This window comes from Pseudochaenichthys georgianus, unplaced genomic scaffold (genome assembly GCF_902827115.2).
Source record: "Pseudochaenichthys georgianus unplaced genomic scaffold, fPseGeo1.2 scaffold_200_arrow_ctg1, whole genome shotgun sequence".
NCBI lineage: Eukaryota > Metazoa > Chordata > Actinopteri > Perciformes > Channichthyidae > Pseudochaenichthys > Pseudochaenichthys georgianus.
Window position 1 is genome coordinate 715,571 of NW_027262720.1, and position 24,861 is coordinate 740,431.

The 24,861-nt window shown below is 42.8% G+C and overlaps 1 protein-coding gene across 1 annotated transcript in view; it reads right to left on the reverse strand.

Moving 5' to 3' along the window:
- Positions 1-24,861, reverse strand: part of LOC117441807 (zinc finger protein 420-like) — a 350,733-nt gene that overhangs the window by 2,574 nt on the left and 323,298 nt on the right. Inside the window, exon 3 of the mRNA XM_071202291.1 lies at positions 13,252-13,784. Within this exon, the coding sequence (XP_071058392.1) occupies positions 13,252-13,784 (533 nt within the window). The remainder of the gene's footprint in view (positions 1-13,251; positions 13,785-24,861) is intronic.

A 24,861-nucleotide genomic window follows, 5' to 3' on the forward strand; every position in this document is an offset into this window, starting at 1 on the left:
GGTGAGGTTATCAGTGATTTTAAGCTGATTAATTACCGAAATAACATCAACACTGTGGGCGGCGCAATTTTACCGGAAGTGACGTAAACTATGCGTTTGGTGTCGAGGAAAAATTGATGTTCATGTTGTTTACTCTAGTTACTCTCTCAATTCTATAGAAATATGCCTCATTGTATCGCGAAACATTGCCACAATTCGGATAGGAACAATCCACGGGATGCTCAGTTCCATCTATTGCCAACGGGTAAGCGTAGGAAGTACGTTCGGAGGCAGTGGCTAGCGAAATGTGCTCGGCCCGAACCGAAAGATCCTCAGGCGCATGTATGCAGCGAACATTTCAAGTTTCCGCACGACTACTCTGAGAGTATGATGAAACATAAAATGGGATTCATTAATCAAACATTACTTAATGGGGATGCAGTGCACTGCCAATGCCAGCCAGTGTAAGCACCTTACGCAGCAGACTTTACTTATTGTTTACTATGTAAGAAAGCAGGAATTGCAGGACCCAGAGCGCACGGAGCACAGAGCGGACGGCAGATAACGGAATTGCAGTTTTATTGCTTATAGATTATCAGAACATTTCAAAGGGGACACAGCCACATTGGATATTAACCTATGGATTAACTACATCATCATTTTTATCGTTGTAATGCCATTGAAGACCAGTTTAGACCAGGAAAAGACTAAGGTAAGCCATGTTAGCCTAGTGCATGTTAGTACCTAGCGCCACTTGTTTTGATGTACGTTTTGTATCTTTCAGTGTTGAGGTGAGCACCGTTAGATTCTGTGTCTTTACGATCATAAACGATGTGTTGGATGTGCAGCTAGGATAAGTAATAAGGGAGCTAGGAGTGATTTTCGGTGCAGTAATAGGTTAGCATTTTTTGCTCGGGGCTAATTCAGAGGCTCCCCGTTAGCATTGTGTGTTTTTTTTGAAGAAAAAAATGAAAAAGATCAGTTAAATTAGTTTTTTTTCCCATTATATGGATATAGAATATTCATAGTTTATTAAATATTAAGGTTCCTTAGACGTTGTTTCCTGCAAATGACGCTATTTCGGCCCCGGGTCCGTGGGGCCTAAGAGGATAACAGAGTATGTTTTACAGTTTTATTTGGATGGAATGAATACCTATAGTGATAATTCAAAGTAAGTCCGCCTGGACTTTATTTTTCTAAACTTCTTCCTCGGCTGACGAGTCCGAACTCAAATACTCTGCCATGTTTTCGTCGTGTGTTTACAAAGTGAACGCATGGATGACGTCACGACCATCACGTAACTACTGAAAATGGCCAAAAGGGCAGCTGTCTGATGGAATATACAGGTTTTGATAAAAAAGAGCTATAAAATCATTATTTACTGGGGAATATCGCTGATTTCTTCAGGGTATGGTTTAGACATAACGTTTCCCTAAATACTGAAGTTTTGATTAACTATCTAATGACTGGAGCCTTCCTTTAAAAAGGTAGAGTAGGTAATTTTGGAGAAACCAGCTCGAATGCGCTAGAATTTAAAAATACACAGCCGGAAGAAATCTGTTACTTCCTTACAGAGCCCCTCCTCCAACACACACGAACGTGCACATGAAAAATGAGGGCACAAGATAAGTTTGTGCACAGATGGAAGGCTGACAGGCAGGTAGGCCATCCAGTTATTTTAGCCGGGCCGGCTCAGATGATTGGTCGTGCAGTACTACGGCTTCCACAGATGACATTTTTTTTTGGATTTTTTGTCAAAGCACTTAAGATATTCATTGCTATCGGGATGTTAAGTGCATTCCATGGAATATAACAAAAAATGTATCACGAGCCGGTTTCTCAAACTTACCTGCCCCACCTTTAATTCATATACAGTAAACAAAATACTTGTATTAACTTTTTTTGATACAGTAATACGGCAACATTCTAACCACAGTATATACCAGAGGTGGGGGACTCGAGTCGCATATTTTTAGACTTGAGACTTGATTAACATTGATAAAAGACTTGACACTCGACTTGACTTTGACTTGGTATTCATGACTTGAGACGGATTACTTGAAAGGACTTTACTTTTCAAAACAAAATATTTGCATTTGTATTGTACAAAAAGTGCACACATTATTTGAGATATATTTCAAACTAGGACTTAATCTTAGGGACATTTCAGCCAGGGGTGTAGAGATATTTGTTTAAACACCGGATTGGCAAAACAAGAGAGTCTGTGAACCAGAGGAGGGAGTAAGTCCTACATGTGCAAGTCATGAGCAAGTCTCAAGTCTTGACCTACAAGTATCAAGCAAGTCCCAAGTCACTGTGTTGAGAGTCAAGCAAGTCATGTCATTGCTCAGGTCAAGCAAGTCAAGTCATACAAAATTCTGATGATTAAGCCCAGTTTCCGCATTTAAATCAGTTAAAAGACAGTGGTTATGAAAATGGATTCAACCCACACTATGATCTTCATTACATACACAGTTAATCATTTGAAATCTAATTTAGACCGATAACAATCATATTAGATTCATATTAACCCTAGAACTGCAGACAATATAGCTAGGACTCAATCAAAAAGTCTGTTCAAAAAGGCAGAATTCCAGGTAAGAAAATCATATATGGCATTTACATATTTAATTTAAATGTCTGTTAACACTAGAACCGCCAACAGCGTCAGCACCTACATAGATATAATTTTCAAATCATTTAATTTGTTCCTCTTCATAATTTCATAATTTAGTAGGACGATTTAAAACTCACTTAATTGGGTTAATTTTGAAATTGCTTCAGTTTATCATCATAAAAGATCAAAAAGTTCAGATTCATTTTACAATAAATCAAAGAATGATGCACTTCTACAAACAAACTACTAAAAGTAGAGGAACTACATCAAGAGTGCCCACACTTTTTTGGCTGGTGAGCTACTTTTGAAATGACCAGCTCACCGAGGTCTACCAACCAAAAATAAAATCCCAAATGGCAAGGGTTGCTGAATAACACGTTTTATTTATACATGGGATAACTACAATAGGGCTGCAACAAACGACTAATTTGATAATCGATTAATCTATCGATTAATGAAACGACTATTCAGACTATTACTGTATGCCTTGCACAATTTCTCAAACGCTCTTATTTAGCCATCAACTTTTAGATTTAGCTTGAGGTTGTTTTAGGCATATGGAAACTAACAATGAAGACAATAAAGATGAATACTTGATTCAAAAATACATATATTATTAAATTAACTTAATAAATTGTTAACAAAATTAACATTGATTTTTATTTAAATTAAATAAATAATATTTCACATCAAAAGAAACAATGTTTTAACAAATTGTATTAAATAATCTGATGACAGACCTGTAAACAGAATAGCTGAAACTTTAACAAAATAAAGAGTAACTCAGTTACCTCTAATCATTAACCCATGTTTGTATAATTGTGTTAATTCCGTGTGTTGCTGCTAGCATACATAATACCTGACGTGGAAAAGTTACTCTTGGATGGGGGGGCTACAGAGCTACTACAAAGACAGTCGAACCCGGTGCATTCCTCCGTCTGAATGTGGTGCACTTTTGATAAATATTTAGACAAATTGCTCGTGTTACCGCCCTTACATGCTAAACACTCTTGGCAACGAGCATTTTCCACCTCAAGACGGGTAACATTTAACCACACCTTGGAGCGCTTCTCTCCACCATCCCCACCGTGTGTTGCTTCATGTCGCAGACGAGTGTGTGTAAACTGCCCCGCCCCCCTCACACACGGGGGAGTAAGAGTAAGTAGTAATGTTCTAAGCTATATCTAACCATATTGTGCATTACTATTGTATTTTCTAAACAGGTTGTGATCTTTCATTTGGGGATAACAATGTTAGGAATATATTGTGAGGAAGTGCACACTGACCTGAGCTCCAGGGGTCTTTTTGTTCTCCTTCATGCTGCTCTCAGTGCTCCTTCTCCGGCTGTGTCTCTGAAATAATCAACACAACTACAGCTGACACAAAACAAGACAACTCAATACAACCGACGGACACAACATAACAAATCTACAGCTACGTCTTTGGTTGATAGCAGAGGTTGAGAAGTAACTAAGTACATTTACTCAAGTACTATTTAGAGGTACTTGTACTTTACAATTGAAAAGGAATCTAACTTCGATACAACCAATGTTAATATCTAGGTCGTCTCCGATACCGAACTCAGATGCTGATAAGTCTCCGGAAAACGGCCGTCTTATCTTTAGGACTAACCCCAAGAATCGAAATGCAAGATCACCGTAATCTGCTTAGGGGGCAGCTAACAGCTTGGCCTCTAACACCAGCTGCCCGTCGTATCACTTATTTCAGGCACTAAAGCGTTGGATGTCTGACCGCCAGGATAGCAAAACGGAGTGTGTAGTGCAGTAGGTGTTGGTGGGCTGGTAGACCACAGTGCAGTATCTAAACTGCCCCTGGAGGAGAAACCCTGTGTCGTTGGGAGACTCCCTGGTAATCAGGTCAGCTTCAGGACCCACAATCCCTAACCCCCTCTTTTAACCAGTTATGCCAATTAAAACAATGCATTATCAAACATAGCCAGAGTCAAACACTGATATCACAGCAGTGATATTACCACATCAGCAGAGCACATGTCATATTTCAGCATCAACCAAAACAACATCAACCAATATGAAACTACAGTTTAACCTTAGCAGGGTTTCTATTTCCCTTAAACAATTTCAAGTCCAAATGATCAACTAGAGTCAGCCTTTTTCAAGGAAGGGTGTTCTTACCTTACTCTAAGACCAAGCAGATACCTTCAGAGACCAGGAATTGGGTCCTAATGTACAAAGTACAAACCGGTTTTATTGGGTTTTTAACTAATATAGGAGGATTTACAAGATCCAAAAAAATAACAAAAGATTTACAAGGACACAAAGTCAAAGTACAAAAGCAACAGGTTCCCAAGTGAACCCCCTAGAGACCTAAAAAAGCCCAAGTCCAAATTCAAGCCTCAAAAAAGTCCCCCCAAGCTCCCCCGTTTCTCTTCACTCATCTTGTATAGCCTCTTCCCTCCTCCCTCTCTACATCAGGTGGTTTCCCCTTTTCTATCTTTGAGTGAGAAGGAGGTCACATAGGTTCAATTCTTACTCAGTGACTCAATTAAAAATGTAAAGTTAAAATTAAACAAATGAAAACTATAGTAATGATATGCAATTTTAACAAAAGGGAATATGAAATGTGTTATGAAAGCAAAACACATTTTCAATGTCATGTTTAGAATTGAGATTTCTTTTAACTTCAATTGAAAATATGCACATTTAATTTATTAACAGAAACAACCTGAACAAAAATGTCTCTAAGATATGTTGCTCCTGGATGTTGGACCGAAAATCATCAAGTCTGTACACAGTTCACTCTCATCCTGTGTGCATTGTTGTCCTCAATAGTGGTAACAGGTGTCAAAAACCACAACGCCTTCCTAGAATTGTGGTTTGAACTTTTATGCTTTGCTTTCACTTTCTAAAATGCATAATGTGCATAGGTTAAGAGTTCAGGATGTTCCGTCTAGTTTCACATGTCTGTTAAGACATTATTGAATACCTTTAGTTAAAACACACACACACACACACACACACACACACACACACACACACACACACACACACACACACACACACACACACACACACACACACACACACACACACACACACACACACACACACACACACACACACACACACACACACACACACACACACACACACACACACACACACACACACACACACACACACACACACACACACACACACACACACACCTTGATAAAACACTGCCGTTAACTATGCGTTAAACACACTAATCTCCCTTTAATCAATGCCTTTACTTATGTTTACCGATTAGCAACGTGGTATAAAGGCTATGAACAAAGAACGGGAGCCCACAAAAACACGGTTTAACGGATAAGAACACGGATAAATCACCCTACAAGGATAAACTACCTGTTTGTATGTGTTTTAAAAGTCTCTTAAATACTTACATTCGGTATAAAATCTGCGTCAAAGTCTGTTAGCAACCTCTAGCTTCTGAGGACCGGAAGCTAGAAACGGACCGCCGCAATGCATCATGGGATTTTAGTTTTTCTTTTAAACATAAATTCACTGCCTCCCTGTGGTGAAAAACGGTATTCAAATAAATATGAATTACAACAATAACAATAATATATATAATAATAATATTATCTATATAAATTATGGGACTGGTATGGCGGATTTTAAACGTTGGGAAAAATGATTTTGTTTGTGATCATACATTTGATTTCCATTATATAGGTTTTGATAATGATTGATCATTAAATTGTTATCAAAGCTGGTAAAGGTGCAGCTATTGATTGCCTTTCTATACTGCAGGGTAGCTTGTGAATTTACTCCAGGTGGAACTAAATTCTGATTTAAGTGTCCCTTAGTAAAAGTAGAAGTACTCAGATCTTGAACTTGAGTAAAAGTAGAAGTACCAGTGTATACTCTGTTACAGTAAAAGTCCTGCATTCAAAATGTTACTCAAGTAAAAGTATTATCATCAAAATATAGTTAAAGTATCGACAGTAAAAGGCTGCTACTTCCTTATAGAGCCCGCCTCCCACAACACACACGAACGCGCACATGACCAATGAGGGCACGACATAAGTTTGTGCCCAGATGGAAGGCTGACAGGCAGGTAGGCCATCCAGTTACTTTAGCCGGGCTCATTACCCAGACGTGCGCGCCTCTGTTACTACCTCGTAGTAACACCATGGCGACCGGCGGCACACCTGCGGCTGTACCGCTTGTAATTAGGTTAAACTACAAAAACTTCGAACAAAATGCCGGCGGCACCAACAAAAGGAGCGCACACTGCAAAGTCTGCAATATCAAAATCAAGGATGCTGGCGCAACAACGTCGGATTTCATCAGGCACTTGAAAACTCACCCGGAGAGGTCAGCCACATTAACGCATATGGACGGTTAGCAAACATGTTTAGCTCAGCATCAGCTATGTAATGTTAACTTAGCTTGCTACTAGCTTTGTAACTGAATATTTGAAAAGATTAGTGAATTGCTTGCTAACTGATTTCTGATTCTGAAGTGTTTTGCTTATAAGTTGTTTGCATTTAGCTAAAGTGTGATGTTTTTCCTCATATTGCATTGCAATAGCCTGTTTAAAGTGATCATATAACAAACAACTAATCAGTACTGATACTGTATGCTAATAGATATGAGTGATAATAACACAGTAAATGCTTTGAATTTCTTAGATATAGCTGTGCAGTATTTTTCTGCACACAAAGACTTGAGACTTGACTTGGACTCGTGACCAAAGACTTGAGACTTGACTTGGACTTGCAAAAAAAGACTTGTGAACATCTCTGAGCTACACCAGTTGAGAAGGCTCAGTGGAAGGCTGCTGGGGCTGTTTTTGATCCAACCTCCAGCATCTGTGTCGGTCCAAATTCCAATCCATGTCTCCCAAGACATTTCTTCCCTCATTTTGCTAAGTTGACACATGGGTTGGATCATGTGTCAAAAGGAGGGCTGTTAGAGGCTATACATCAGGAGTGGTTCACAAGGGGGTTCACAGTAACAGCCCAAAAGCACTGTGAAGCATGCCTAATTTGCATTATGCAAAATGCTGGTAGACCAGTAAAGGTTACAGGACCCGGAGCACATCCACCTCCCACCAGACCATTTGAGCACCTAATGCTGGATTTCATTGAGCTTAGCCCATCAGAGGGTAAGAAGCACTGTCTGGTGGTGGTTGACATGTGGTCCAAATGGGTTGAAGCTTTCCCAGTAAAAGCACAGACAGCAAATGCTGTGGCAAAGGCACTACTGAGGGGAATCATTCCTAGATGGGGACTACCAGACAACATTTCTAGCGACAACGGTTCACATTTAGCTAATGAGGCCATTACGCAGATAGGAGAATACATGGGCATGGACATCAGAAAGCATTGTGCTTATCATCCACAGAGTGGGGGTGGGGTGGAAAGAGAGAACGGCACAATAAAAAACAAACTAGCAAAATGCTGTGCAGACACAGGTCTGTCATGGACACAAGCTCTGCCCATTGTGCTGATGTCCATGCGGATGCGGAAACGAACATGGAGTCAACTCAGCCCATTTGGAATCCTTTTTGGGGCTCCTCCACAGATTGGACTCGAGGCTCCAGGATGTCCTCTTCCCTCCACAACTTTGTGTGAGGATGCTATGTTGTCATATTGTGTTAACCTGTCATCCACTTTAGCAGACATCCGACGTCAGGTAGCCGCAGCCTTACCTACACCTGCCACTGGTCCACTTCACCATCTCCAACCCGGCGACTTCGTGCTGGTCAAGGATTTCCGGAGAAAGAGCTGGAAATCCAATCGTTGGCAAGGTCCCTACCAGGTGCTTCACGTCACCCAGACAGCGGTCAAGGTCGCCGAGAGAGCTAGGTGGGTCCACGCCAGCCACTGCAAGGTCGTAGTCACAGGAAAGGAGAAACGGTAGAAGCAGACGACAACAAGTGACGTGTCCGAGTCACCAACGGAAGACGACAACAAGTGACGTGTCCGAGTCACCAATGGAAGACGACAACAAGTGACGTGTCCAAGTCACCAATGGAAGACGACAACAAGTGACGTGTCCAAGTCACCAACGGAAGATGACAACAAGTGACGTGCCAAGTCACCACCAGCACCACACTTGTACTACATACACCAAAACACACTACACACAAGGTGTCACGAGCGAGTGCCAGCTGAGCGGTTTCATATGCCTCTGGTTCCTCCTTTGTGTTATCGGTGTGCAGAGTCTGACTGTCCGTGTCACAAAGTCAACCGAGAGAATACACACACACACCCCATGGAGCACTCCCGCCTCGTGATGAGGGCTCGCCTGGAAAGACGACAACGCAACCGTGAGCAATGTGGATACTACTGGAGAGCCTGGAAAATCATAGAATGGTTCCTCTGCATACTTGCCATGATAGTTGTGTTAGGACTAGTCCTATATTTTATGTATCCATGGTCAGCACACAGCATGTCAGCCAAAATCGAGGTATCTAAGAGGTACATGGGGAAAGCAGGGCGAACCAAATGGGTCGAGGGGCTGGGGAAAGCAGGGCGAACCACATGGGCAGAGGGGCTGGTCAAGACAGGGATTGGTAACATTACTCTAAGGGATGGGGAAGATAGCACAGTGCAGTTAGACCCGTGCGACTACATGCATTGCCCCGACCCCAAGAAACTGGGGTGGGCAGACGCCTACATCTGCTATGTCGAAGATGACAGTCACACCGCCACTCACTGCTCGGGGGGTTGGGCTTTTGTTTTATGGACCACCGCGTACGCCGATTGGGGTTATACCCTATGGGACGACAAAACAAACATCAAATATCTCCAAGGTCAATTCATCAAGCTATCCTATTGCAACTACAGGCTACCCAGATATCAGATTATTATGGTTATTATGTTGTCTGTATGTATGTATCCGGCGCCGACCCGTGTGGCACTTTGACGCAACTGTTGACATCCATAGGTACATCTACGTTTGTAAAACGTAACCTATACATAGGCAATAACGACCATAGCAACATTGATGAGGTTCAGACCAGTAATGGGATCACCGGTAACGTCTGGTGGCACACTCTGAGATCATTCTTGCAAGCCGCAGGACAAAATGGGTCATGTTATGCATGCACCCTTTTCCCCCAGGACTCATCAATGTCCGTGCCAGTTCGTCCGCGCTCTCTGACCCAGGTTGAACACCTCTGCGCGTTTATGGCTCTGACAAGGCCCATCAAGGGTGAAGACAGCGTAACCGAGTGGCGTTATGCCAGGCCGCTTCCCACACCATGCAGTAATCGGTCTAACTCCCATTTGCGTGCATCTACGTTTGATACCACATACGCAAAGTACCAACCCGTCAGCCATGTGCACCCCAGCCATTTGAGAGGGATGAAACACAGCCTCTGCATCCAGAGAGTGTACGACAAAACGTCTCTTACACCACCTTATTTTTTCCTAGGCACTACTGCTGGTTGTACTCGTATCCTACGCGGAGCACGTGCAGTTACGGTGCTTACAACATCTCGTATTGTCGCATATTCGGTGTCCCTGGAAGAATCCTTTCTAACATAGCATTCCCTGATGTTAACCATATTTTCCTCCAACTGGCCTGGCCCAGTGATGCTGGGTTTAGCGCGCCACAAGATTACGTTTGGTTGTGCGGCGACAAGCTCTATCAAGTTCTGGCTCCCCTCTGGATAGGTACATGCACACAGTCACTGTCCTCACGTCCTTAATGTACACAACACATTATTACCCAGAGTTCCAACACCCCGACCACCACAAGGTAAAAAGAGATCTGACGTCCGCTGGAGCTAAATTCATTGGCGGCCTGTTCCCATGGTGGGGTACAGTAAACAATGCCCATAAAATAGATACCTTACACGTTTGGCTAGAGAACCTCACTTACGAGACGACGCAAGGCTTCCAGGCATTGAACCCATTCATAATAGCCTCTAGGAACATGCTCATGCAGCACCAAGTTGCTCTTGACCTTTTGTTCGCCTCAAAGGGTGGCCTGTGTCATGTGATCGGTGACTCCTGTTGCACTTACATTCCTGACGCCACCAAGAACATCACTGACACCGTGCTGCATCTTAACAACCTGTTAGCCGACATAAAAGCGGATGACATATCCAACGCAGGCGGCTGGGACTCGTGGTCCTGGCTTACATCGGGCGGGTGGGAAGCATGGCTGGCTAGGATAGATACACCCCATGCGATCATTTTCGGCCTATTAATCAGTTGTACCTGTTTGATTATCCCAATACTGAAGAAGTGCGTTTCCAGCATGGTATCCTCAGCTTTCGTTCAGTATGCTGCTATTCCATTACACGACAATCCTTTGCGCAACAGTGAGATAGACCAGCTAGAATCATAAGAAAGGTACAAAGTAAGGTACAAATAAACAGAATCACACGAAGCCTGGTTAGTGTTGCCTGACTTTATAAAGTGTGTTTATAAGCACTACTGCTTGTAGGCAGGCATAACAGTCGACCCATTAGTTTCCTGCACGCCTCGACGTAAGAGAGACGTAAGCGACGCCACCTCTTAGCTCCGAAGCTCTTGCCTCTAGACCGACAATTTTTTGGAGCTGGAAGTGAACCCGATTCCGGAGCTAAGAGCCGCAGTGTGAACAGGAAAAAACGGTGCTTTTCTGGCTCCAGCTCCGAGCCGGAGCTGAAAAAGCACTGGTGTGAAAGGGGCATAAGTGGTGTGAACAAAGCGGGAGCAGAAAAGGGAAAACGGAGCTGAACCAGAAAAGCTCTAGCACGGAGCTAGAACGGGAAAAGCGCTGGTGTGAAAGCCGCAAGTGGGATAGTTTTAAAATCCGAATCTATTGATTGGATGAAGTAGGTTTAATTGGCTCAAGTGGTGCAAACATGAACACAGTAAGATCAATTATATTTACACTACCAGTCAAAAGTTTAGACAAATATTCTCATTAGAAGTTTTATTATTTATTTTTAATTGTTTCTACTTTGTAGATGTATACTGAAGACATCAACACTGTAAAAGAACACATGTAATGTAATTATCTAGTAACATTTTCAAATCCAGAATTTGATTTATATTTTTGCTGGCTACTGCAGAATGCTGTGGTAGCCATGCTGGTTAAGTGAGCCTTGAATTCTGAATAAATCACCAACAGTGACCCCAGCAAAAATGTTGCGATAGGGGGGGGGGGGTCATATTTTAGTAACACTTTATATTAAGGTACACAAATTAACCATCAACTAGTTGTTAATTAACATGCATATTAGCAGTATATTGTCACTTGATTACTCATTATAAAACACTAATGCCTTATTCTACATGACCATATTCTACAAGTAATAAGCCATTAGTTGAGAGGTTTTCCTCAATAACAAAATGTTAATCAGCTTGAAAATTCTTTGTTGCTAATGCTAAAGAATGGCTTAATTTATACATTGTTGATGAAAATAGTTTCCAGAAAGTTATTCGACCACAAGCAATTGAAATAATGATTTTATAATTCTGATTTAACTTATTTTATAGGTGTTCAGAGACTTAAACTGTTGGAAAAACACACTTTTTGTTGTCTGTCCGTCCATCCATCCATCCATCCATCTTCTCCCGCTTATCCGTGGTTGGGTCGTGGGGGTAGCAGTTCCAGCAGAGAGCCCCAAACTTTCTTTTCCCTGGCGACATCAACCAGCTCTGACTGGGGGATCCCAAGGCGCTCCCAGGCCAGCGAAGAGATATAATCCCTCCACCTGGTCCTAGGTCTACCCCTTGGTCTCTTCCCAGCTGGAGGTGCCTGGAACACCTCCCTAGGGAGGCGCCCAGGTGGCATCCTAACTAGGTGCCCGAACCACCTCAACTGGCTCCTTTCGACGCGAAGGAGGAGCGGCTCAACTCTGAGTCCCTACCTGATGACCGAACTTCTCACCTTATCCCTAAGGGAGACACCAGCCACCCTGCGGAGAAAACCCATCTCGTCCGCTTGTATCCGCAATCTCGTTCTTTCGGTCATGACGCATCCTTCATGACCATAGTTGACTTTTTGTTGTTTAATACCTAATTGTGTGCTGGAATCCTTCAATGGGAACAAACCAGGCCAAACACACCGAGTTAAACATTAACATTTGAGTGACACAATTCATCCAGCAGTCAGCAGCCATAAATAAGGGAATGACATGGATATAATGTGCTGAAAAACACAACAAATATGCAGGGATGTGCATCTGTTTCGAAGGCCTTTTATATTTTGGTACATTCTGATAATTTAAACAAAAGAGAACAGGATCAAACTGAAAAGATTGTGAATATTTTCTAGATACATTCATCATTGGTTCTTTTAAACCAGAACAGACTGCCAACTCATAAGGAACTATCAAAACATCCCAATCAAAGTTTAGAGTCACAACATTTGATTAACCAAACAGATTATTGGAGAAACTACTCGGCATATTAATGAACAGTGAAACTAAATGCCTTCAATGCAGCTAAACAAGGCTAGCAGTTTAATCCTGGACATATATTATTTTATAAAAGGAATAACAAGACTATTAGAAATCCATGGTTGAAACATAGCATAGTAGAACAATGTTTTGAAGGACATCGGGAGAAACAGCATCTCTAAGGCCTTGTTTTTGGCATAGTGTGAACGCTGGTTAGAACATAAAAAGATTTAGGAAAATACATGATGGGTTAGGGAGAAAATAACATCTCCTCACACCAGTACGGTTTATCTCCAGTGTGAACAAGTTGATGTGTTTTGAGAGCACCTGATGTCGTGAACGTTTGCCCACACTCTTCACAGCTGTAAGGTTCCTCTCCTGTGTGAATACGTTTATGTGTTTTGAGATGATGTGATCTGGTGAAAGTTTTCCCACACTCTTCACAGCTGTATGGTTTATCTCCTGTGTGAATACGTTGATGTGTTTTGAGATCACCTGATGTGGTGAAAGTTTTCCCACACTCTTCACAGCTGTATGGTTTTTCTCCAGTGTGAATACGGTGATGTCTTTTGAGATGATTTGATCCAGTGAATGTTTTCCCACACTCTTCACAGCTGTATGGTTTCTCTCCAGTGTGAATACGGTGATGTCTTTTGAGATCACCTGAGCTAGTGAACGTTTTCCCACACTGTTCACAACTGTACGGTTTTTCTCCAGTGTGAATACGCAGGTGGCGCTTTAAATCTCCAGATGTTGTAAAGGATTTGTCACATTGCTGACAGCTGTGACATCTCTCTCTTCCTTTCGGTTTCTAAAACAGACGGACAGAAAAAGAGAGAAAGTTCATCTAAAAAGCATGTATACATATAGAGTCAACAATAAAAACTCACTTAAAGGTGGGGTAGGTAATTTTGGAGAAACCAGCTCGAATGCGCTAAAATGTGAAAATACACAGCCGGAAGAAATCGGCTACTTCCTCACAGAGCCCCTCCTCCAACACACACGAACGTGCACATGACAAATGAGGACACAAGATAAGTTTGTGCACAGATGGAAGGCTGACAGGCAGGTAGGCCATCCAGTTATTTTTGCCGGGCTGGCTCAGATGATTGGTCGTGCTTTTTACAGTACTACGGCTTCCACAGATTACATTTTTTGATGGATCTTTTGTCAAAGCACTTAAGATATTCATTGCTATCGGGATGTTAAGAGCATTCCATGGAATATAACAAAAAATGTATCTCGAGCCGGTTTCTAAAATGCACCTGCCCCACCTTTAATTCATATACAGTAAACAAATACTACTTGTACTAACTGTTTGTATTTATTATATTTGATACAGTAATACGGCAACATTCTAACCACAGTATATACCGGAGGTGGGGGACTCGAGTCGCATATTTTTACACTTGATTAACATTGATAAAAGACTCAACACTCGACTTTGACTTTGTATTCATGACTTGAGACCGATTACTTGAAAGGACTTTACTTTTCAAAATAAAATATTTGCATTGTACGAAGGCACTAAAGGGCAATGGGAAAAAAGTGCACACATTATTTGAGATATATTTCTATAACTAGGACTTAATCTTAGGGACATTTCAGCCAGGGGTGTAGAGATATTTGTTTAAACACCGGATTGGCAAAACAAGAGAGTCTGTGAACCAGAGGAGGGAATAAGTCCTACATGTGCAAGTCATGAGCAAGTCTCAAGTCTTGACCTACAAGTATCAAGCAAGTCCCAAGTCACTGTGATGAGAGTCAAGCAAGTCAAGTCATGTCATTGCTCAGGTCAAGCAAGTCAAGTCATACACAATTCTGATGAATAAGCCCAGTTTCCGCATTTAAATCAGTTAATAGACAGTGGTTATGAAAATGGATTCAACCCACACTATGATCTTCATTACATACACAGTTAATCATTTGAAATCTAATTTAGACCGATGACAATCATATTGGATTCATATTAACCCTAGAACTGCAGACAATATAGCTAGGACTCAATCAAAAAGTCTGTTCAAAAAGGCAGAATTCCAGGTAAGAAAATCATATATGGCATTTACATATTTAATTTAAATCTCTGTTAACACTAGAACCGCCAACAGTGTCAGCACCTACATAGATATAATTTTCAAATCATTTAATTTGTTCCTCCTCATAATTTCCTAATGAACTAAGTAGGACGATTGAAAACTCACTTAATTGGGTTAATCTTGAAATTGCTTCAGTTTATCATCATAAAAGATCAAAAAGTTCAGATTCATTTTAAAATAAATCAAAGAATGATGCACTTCTACAAACAAACTGCTAAAAGTAGATGAACTACATCAAGGGTGCCCACACTTTTTTGGCTGGTGAGCTACTTTTGAAATGACCAGCTCACCGAGGTCTACTAACCAAAAATAAAATCCCAAATGGCAAGGGTTGCTGAATAACACGTTTATTTATACATGGGATAACTACAATAGGGCTGCAACAAACGACTAATTTGATAATCGATTAATCTATCGATTAATGAAACGATTAATCGACTATTCAGACTATTACTGTATGCCTCGCACAATTTCTCAAACGCTCTTATTTAGCCATCAACTTTTAGATTTTGCTTGAGGTTGTTTTAGGCATGTGGAAACTAACAATGAAGACAATAAAGATGAATACTTGATTCAAAAATACATATATTATTAAATTAACTTAACAAATTGTGAACAAAATTAACATTGCTTTTTATTTAGATTAAATAAATAATATTTCACATCAAAAGAAACAACAATGTTTTAACAAATTGTATTAAATAATCTGATGACAGAACTGTAAACAGAATAGCTGAAACTTTAACAAAATAAAGAGTAACTCAGTTACCTCTAATCATTACCCCATGTTTGTATAATTGTGTTAACTCCGTGTGTTGCTGCTAGCATACATAATACCTGACGTGGAAAAGTTACTCTTGAATACAGAGCTACTACAAAGACAGTCGAACCCGGTGCATTACTCCGTCTGAATGTGGTGCACTTTTGCTAAATGTTTAGACAAATTGCTCGTGTTACCGCCCTTACATGCTAAACACTCTTGGCAACGAGCATTGTCCACCTCAAGACGGGTAACATTTAACCACACCTTGGAACTCTACTCTCCGCCATCCCCACCGTGTGTTGCTGCATGTAGCAGCTGAGTGTGTGTAAACTGCCTCGCACACGGGGGAGAGAGAGATCTCGTCTGGATCGGAAAGATCGAAAATACACCGACCATAGATGCATTTTTTTGTCTTTTTGCATATTAGAAACGAGTTGGCAACACTAAGACTGTAAGATAATGTTTGTGTAGCAATAATACATGACCTTTCTCAACTCACTACTCGGAGGGAAGTCGCTGTCATATGCCTTGTGAACACTCCGATAATGCCTCTCCATGTTACTTTTCTTTGGCAGAGCGACGCTTGCTTTACAAATAAGGCAAATAACCTTTGAATGTGACATTACAACAAAATATTCTTCCTCCCATTCTGGGTGGAAGTGGTATGTTTTTAGCTTTTTGCTCGGTCCCCTACTCATTTTGTTGATTGTCTCTTGTTTGTCTCTTTAACTTAATTTGAGTTTTCCCGGCACTTGACTGATTTTGTATCGCTTTGCATTCTGGGTTAACAGACTGGAAAGCGATAGGTCGCTTTTTCTGTCAATCAAGTAAACTCCTGAATTAAGTGGCAGGGAGGCCAAGGGAGGAGGGATCAAAACCTGTTTTGTCTATTTTAACAGAGCAGGATTTTTTTTTTATGAATGACTCGCGATCTACCAGCATTGCCCCCGCGGTCGACTTACTGGGCACCTCTGAACTACATTATTCAAAAGTTTACAATAACTTCTGATAATAACACAGGGGAAATAAACGAGGCATCTCTTTTCCTCTCTCTCTCTCCTGACAGCCCGTCAGTATCAGGGTTAGTCAAAATGAATCACTTGGCCGTTCTAGTGTTCATTTACCGTTTTGTCTTCTCTTTGCAATTTGAAACCAAGTCTAACGTAGCATAAACTTAACATTAGCTTTCTACAACACAACATATGCACTAGGGCTGTGCAATTTAATCGATCTTGCGATATATATCGATATTTAATTTTCCGAGAAAGTATCGATATTTCAGCCGCGGGTATCGATACATTAAGTCTGATAACTGTGTTCGTTATACTCGCGTCCAGGAGAGAAGCTTTAAAAAGGAGACTAAGTGAGTCTCTGAGAATGTTCAAATGTATACTTTAATTAATAAAAAGCGCGGTAATGTTACAGTCAGAAAAACAGCTGTGTTCTGGCTCTCGTGAGCGAAGGGAAGAGAGCGAGCTCCACCTTTCCAGCTGTTAAATATCCTCTGCTGAATCCTCCCTGTGGGCCGGTTGGCGCTGCTGGGGATCGGCCCTCCACGTCTCCAATGTTCGTTGTTGCGCATTACAGAGGATTCAGACATTGCACATTAAATATATAACTAAACACGCCTTTTCTCCTCCTTATCTCTTTCATGACTTTTCATTTAATACATTTTAAACGCTGTAATCAATACTCCAAAAATACCTCACGGCTGGTTTCATTTCCGGTAGTTCCGAATGTTGTCTCATGCTACCCACGTTTGTAAACAAACATATTCAAATAAACTGTACCTTCATTTAATATTCAGCAATAATAATATCTCGACGTCTATAGTTGTAGTGTTGAAATCAGTAGGTTTCGGTGTGCAACACTCCGTGTCATATCGCTACTAAATTCACCTCTATAGGAAATTGTATATTAGCCACATGCTAAATGCTAACCGGAGATGAAGGATTTTCAGAATAAAAGCTCAACAACTGGTTGTGCACAACAACTTCTGGTTTTTCAGTATAAAACAGCATTTAAACTGACGGTATGTTTATGGTACTTTATGCCATCAAAACATTGATTTTAATTTCTAACAAGTCCCATTCAAATCCCCCGTGTTCCGCCACCTGCTGCACCTTTTAATTGTCCATTGTGATACTGCACTTTACAGCTAGAGTTTGCACTGTTTCAATAAATGAAACTAATTTTCTCACCACATCTTTTGATTAATTTTGTCCAGCATTTGCAAGCATTTTTTTTTCTAACTAATGGACAATTTTCGATTTAAACCTCGATTTTTTTCTGTTTTTTTCTAAACAAACCAGACCAAGGCAACATTTCAATACAATATATTTTCTTTATTAACAATAAAAATAAATGAGATTACCAAGTAGTCTAGGCTTATGTGAACAAATCAGTTGTTCAAGAATAAAAAAAAAAATTAAAACAGCACCACGGCACTTGGCTGTCATTAATGTGCAAAGATTTTTTTTAAATCAAACTGAAAAAAAAATCTCTTGTAGGCCATCCCTGAAAAAAACTTGTAAAATGAAATACAACAAATAATCCATCCATCCATCCATCTTCTCCCGCTTATCCGTGGTCGGGTCGCGGGGGTAGCAGTTCCAGCAGAGAGCCCCAAACTTTCTTTTCCCTGGCGACATCAACCAGCTCTGACTGGGGGATCCCAAGGCGCTCCCAGGCCAGCGAAGAGATATAATCCCTCCACCTGGTCCTAGGTCTACCCCTTGGTCTCTTCCCAGCTGGACGTGCCTGGAACACCTCCCTAGGGAGGCGCCCAGGTGGCATCCTAACTAGGTGCCCGAACCACCTCAACTGGCTTCTTTCGACGCGAAGGAGGAGCGGCTCAACTCCGAGTCCCTCCCTGATGACCGAACTTCTCACCTTATCTCTAAGGGAGACACCAGCCACCCGGCGGAGGAAACCCATCTCGGCCGCTTGTATCCGCGATCTCGTTCTTTCGGTCATGACCCATCCTTCATGACCATAGGTGAGGGTAGGAACGAAAATGGCCCGGTAGACAGAGAGCTTTGCCTTCTGACTCAGCTCCCTTTTCGTCACAACGGTGCGGTAAAGCGACTGCAATACCGCTCCCGCTGCTCCGATTCTCCGGCCCATCTCACGCTCCATTGTTCCCTCACTCGAGAACAAGACCCCGAGATACTTGAACTCCTTCACTTGGGGTAAGGACTCATTCCCTACTTGGAGTGGACAGTCCATCGGTTTCCTGCTGAGAACCATGGCCTCAGATTTGGAGGTGCTGATCCTCATCCCAGCCGCTTCACACTCGGTTGCGAACCGATCCAGTGAGTGCTGAAGGTCGCAGACCGATGAAGCCATCAGAACCACATCATCTGCAAAAAGCAGTGGTGCAATCCTTACTCCACCGAACTGCAGACCCCCCCCCCCACGACTACGCCTCGAAATCCGATCCATGTATATTACAAACAGGATTGGTGACAAAGCGCAGCCCTGGCGGAGGCCAACCCTCACCGGAAATGGGTCCGACTTACTGCCGAGGACCCGGACACAGCTCTCGCTTTGGGAGTACAGAGATTGGATGGCCCTGAGTAGAGACCCCCTCACCCCATACTCCCGCAGCACCTCCCACAGTAACTCCCTGGGAACCCGGTCATACGCCTTCTCCAAGTCTACAAAACACATGTAGACCGGATAAGCGTACTCCCAGGCCCCCTCCAGGATCCTTGCGAGAGTAAAAAGCTGATCCGTCGTTCCACGACCAGGACGGAATCCGCATTGTTCCTCCTCAATCTGAGGTTCGACAATCGGCCTGACCCTCCTTTCAAGTACCTTGGAGTAAACTTTCCCGGGGAGGCTGAGTAGTGTGATGCCTCTGTAATTGGCACACACCCTCTGATCCCCCTTTTTGAAAAGGGGGACCACCACCCCGGTCTGCCACTCCTTCGGCACTGTTTCCGACTTCCACGCAACGTTGATGAGACGTGTCAACCATGACAGTCCCTCAACACCCAGAGCCTTCAGCATTTCCGGGCGGATCTCATCCACCCCCGGGGCTTTGCCACTGTGGAGTTGTTTAACGACCTCAGTGACCTCCCACCGGGAGATTGGTGTTGATCCCCCGTCATACTCCAGCTCTGCCTCTAACATAGAGGGCGGAGTTGTCGGGTTCAGGAGTTCCTCAAAGTGTTCCTTCCAACGCCCCAACACTCCATCAGTTGAGGTCAACAACGTCCCATCCTTACTGTACACAGCTTGGATGGTTCCCTGCTTCCCCCTCCTGAGGTGTCGGACAGTTTTCCAGAACAACTTTGGTGCCGCCCGAAAGTCCTTCTCCATGTCTTCTCCGAACTTCTCCCACACCCGCTGCTTTGCCTCGGCCACGGATGAGGCTGCTGCCCTTCGGGCCTGTCGGTACCTTGCAACTGCCTCAGGAGTCCCCCGGGATAACAAATCCCTGAAGGCCTCCTTCTTCAGTCGGACGGCTTCCCTGACCACCGGTGTCCACCAGGAGGTTCGAGGGTTACCGCCCCTTGAGGCACCTAGGACCTTGAGACCACAGCTCCCCACCGCGGCTTCGGCAATAGAGGCTTTGAACACCGACCACTCTGGTTCAATGTCCCCAACCTCCACAGGAATGCCCGAAAAGCTCCGCCGGAGGTGTGAGTTGAAGGCCTCCTGAACTTGGGCCTCCTCCAGACGTTCCCAGTTCACCCGAACTACACGTTTGGGCTTACCAGGTCTATCCAGAGGCTTCCCCCGCCACTCGACCCAACTCACCACCAGATGGTGATCAGTTGACAACTCCGCCCCTCTCTTTACCCGAGTGTCCAAAACATACGGCCTCAGGTCCGATGATACGATAACGAAATCGATCATGGACCTTCTGCCTAGGGTGCTCTGGTACCACGTACACTTATGAGCATCCTTATGTTCGAACATGGTGTTTGTTATGGCCAATCCATGACTAGCACAGAAGTCCAGTAACAAACCACCACTCCGGTTCAGATCAGGGGGGCCGTTCCTCCCAATCACGCCCCTCCAAGTGTCTCCATCATTGCCCACATGTGCGTTGAAGTCTCCCAGCAAGACTAAGGAGTCCCCTTCAGGAGCCCCATACAGGACTCTTTCCAGGGTCTCCAAGAAGGCCGAATACTCTGAACTGCTGTTGGGTGCATAAGCACACACAACAGTCAGAGTTTTCCCCCCCATAACCCGCAGGCGTAGGGAGGCGACCCTCTCGTCCACTGGGGTAAACTCCAACAACGAAGCACCTAACCGGGGACTTGTGAGTATCCCCACACCCGCCCGGCGCCTCACACCTTGAGCAACTCCGGAGAAGAATAGAGTCCAACCCCTATCCAGAAGTAAGGTTCCAGAGCCGACGCTGTGCGTAGAGGTGAGCCCAACCAGATCCAACTGGTACCGCTCCACCTCCCGCACAAGCTCCGGCTCCTTCCCCCCCAGAGAGGTGACGTTCCACGTCCCCAAAGCCAGCTTCTGCCGCCCGGGTCTGGTCCGTCGAGACCCTCCGCTTTCACTGCCACCCTTCTGGCAGCGCACCCGACCCCATCGATGTTTCCCGTAGGTGGTGGGCCCGCGGGACGGAGAAGCGGAGGTGTTGCCCACGTTGCCTTTTCGGGCTGGGCCCGGCCGGGCTCCGTGGCAAGCCCGGCCACCAGACGCTCGCCGACGAGTCCTCCTTCTGGGCCTGGCTCCAGAAGGGGACCCCGGGCTTCCTCCGGGCCGGGTATCCTCACTTCTTGTTGTTTCTTTCATGAGGTCTTTTGAACCAATCTTAGTCTGGCCCCTTGCCTGAGACCAATTTGCCATGGGAGACCCTACCAGGAACACAAGGTTCCAGACAACACAGCCCCCAGGTTCATCAGGGCACACAAACCTCTCTACCACGGTAAGGTGCTGGTTCTTCAGAGAGGACAACAAATAATAAATAACAACAAATAATAAATAATGATAATGAAATGAATAATAAAAAAATACCCTCAAACAAAATAACATCCCTTTAACTTTCTAGGAAGTTGTCTTTCTACAGACCTTACACAGAACAGTTGTGTGTTCTATGTATGACCGCTTGTACCCGAACCACTTCCATACAACTGAAGTAGCACCTTTTTTAGGAATGAGTTCTTCATCTGTGTTCGTGGACATTTTTATGGTACATCTGTCGGTGAAGCGGTGAATGTAATTGTAGTAGGCTATGTGACTACCCGATCTGCAGCTCTGCACAGTGTTATAAATTAAAATCAATGTTTTTGATGGCATAAAGTACCTTAAACATACCGTCAGTTTAAATGCTGTTTTATACTGAAAAACCAGAAGTTCTCGTGCGCAGTTGTTAAGCTTTTATTCTGAAAATCCTTCATCTCCGGTTAGCATTTAGCATGTGGCTAATATACCATTTACTATAGAGGTGAATTTAGTAGCGATATGACACGGAGTGTTGCACACCGAAACCTACTGATTTCAACACTACAACTACGGTATAGACGTTGAGATATTATTATTGCTGAATATTAAATGAAGGTACAGTTTATTTGAATACGTTTGTTTACAGACGTGGGTAGCATGAGACAACATCCGGAACTACCAGAAATGAAACCAGCCGTGAAGTTTTTCCTGTCTTGAGTATTGATTACAGTGTTCAAAACCATATTAAATGAAAAGTCATGAAAGAGATAAGGAGGAGAAAAGTTGTGTTTAATTATATATGTAATGTACAATGTCTGAGTCCTCTGTTATGCTCAACAACGAACAACGAACACAGCATAACAACAGCAGATCGGGCAGAGCTGCAGATCGGGTAGTCACAGGCAATGTGGCCGAGTTTTGTGCGCGTTCTGGAAAGGGAGAGAGTAAGCTACTACGGAGTCCCTTAAAGCAAAACAAATCTGCGGAGTCTAGAAATGTTTTAAAATCGCGATTTTTCGGTTCAGCCATTTCACAAACCGTAGGAAAGTAAAAATGCAAATTAATCGTGAAAACCGAAAAAATCGCCCAGCCCTAGTCTCAAGTCATGAATATCAAGTCAAGTCTTTTATCAATGTTAGTCAAGCAAGTCTGAAGTCCAAAAATATCTGACTCGTCAAGTCATGTGACTCGAGTCCCCACCTCTGCTGTGAACCAGTCTGCCTTGATCTATGAATTCATGTCTGTGACTCTCACAGTATTTGCTGCCCACAGCTGTTTTATAGAAGGAACACCACCTTCACTTCATGAAATCTCTGCAGCACCAGGAAGCAGTAACGTGTAACTCAGCAGAATCTGAGAAGAGCAGCACCAGCTGCAAAGAGCTGTGCCTTTTACTGTTTACTTCACTGTGTTTACCTTCATAAGAACAGCTAAAGAGCAACCGCAGCACCCCCAAAAGAAAATCTCTGGCGCCGCGACTGAGCCTGCAGCCCTGTTTTGAAGAAATGTGCAGTGCAAAACAGGCTCATTGCAGCCACCTGTGATAAGACACACTTTTTTTGCCAAATATCAGCATTTTCTTTTTTTTCACAGATTGCAAAGTGGCAAAGTATTATAACTTATTGTTCTAGCAAAAGGATTGAAAAATTGTATTATGTATTTATTTTTTTGAGCACAGACTTATGGAGCATTGTTTTATTATCAATGTCTGCCAAGTGATATTTTAATATAATGAAAATAATAATAATTTTTAAAAGGAATGCTCACGTTCATAATGATGTATTTTTATAAATGTTAACTTGGCCCATTACGTGACTATTTGTGTTGGAGGGGCCCGACTTTTTTTTTTCTCCAGAGGGGGTCCTGATGGAAAAAGTTTGAGAACCACTGGGTTAGGGAAAGAAAAATGGTTAACCTATGCCTTCTACAAGCCAGGCGCTCAATTGCTTTGTGTTGGGAAAATGTTGGTTGCCCCTCCCTGGGCCACAGGTTAAACAATTTAACTTTGAGTCTGGATCTTGAGAAACTCACACATATACTAAGGAAGAAAGCTTCTGAATTTTACACCATTTGGGAATTGTTTTTGGAATTTATAAAAAGTGGGGACATTGCAGAAGCGATGGAAGATTAAAGTGAACTAAACTACTGTGAGGAAAGGTTGAATAATGGTTAATCTATTTGGAGAATTGTAAGCTGTACTCTGCTCTGTTTGTGGATCTGCTTTTCTTGTATTTTTGTTGAAGTTGCTAATGTAATTATATTCTTGGTCTGTACTTTAAACTGACTGATGATTCTAGTATCTGCACACTTTAAAAAAAAAATGCATTATTTTGTAATCTGCCATATGTCTAATGTTGGGGAATGTTGGGTTGTGTTTGTGAAATTTCATAAATGTAAAAGATCAATAAATAAATGTTTACATTTTTTTTTTTTTAAATACAGCAACGTTCTAATCAGAGTAAGTAGTAATGTTCTAAGCTATATCTAACCATATTGTGCATTACTATTGTATTTTCTAATCAGGTTGTGATCTTTCATTTGGGGATAACAATGTTAGGAATATATTGTGAGGAAGTGCACACTGACCTGAGCTCCAGGGGTCTTTTTGTTCTCCTCCATGCTGCTCTCAGTGCTCCTTCTCTGGCTGTGTCTCTGAAATAAACAACACAACTACAGCTGACACAAAACAAGACAACTCAATACAACCAACAGACACAAGACAAATCTACAGCTACGTCTTTGGTTGATAGCAGAGGTTGAGAAGTAACTAAGTACATTTACTCAAGTACTGTACTTAAGTACTATTTAGAGGTACTTGTACTTTACAATTGAAAAGGAATCTAACTTCGATACAACCAACGTTAATATCTAGGTCGTCTCCGATACCGAACTCAGATGCTGATAAGTCTCCGGAAAACGGCCGTCCTATCTTTAGGACTAACCCCAAGAATCGAAATGCAAGATCACCGTAATCTGCTTAGGGGGCAGCTAACAGCTTGGCCTCTAACACCAGCTGCCCGTCGTATCACTTATTTCAGGCACTAAAGCGTTGGATGTCTGACCGCCAGGATAGCAAAACGGAGTGTGTAGTGCAGTAGGTGTTGGTGGGCTGG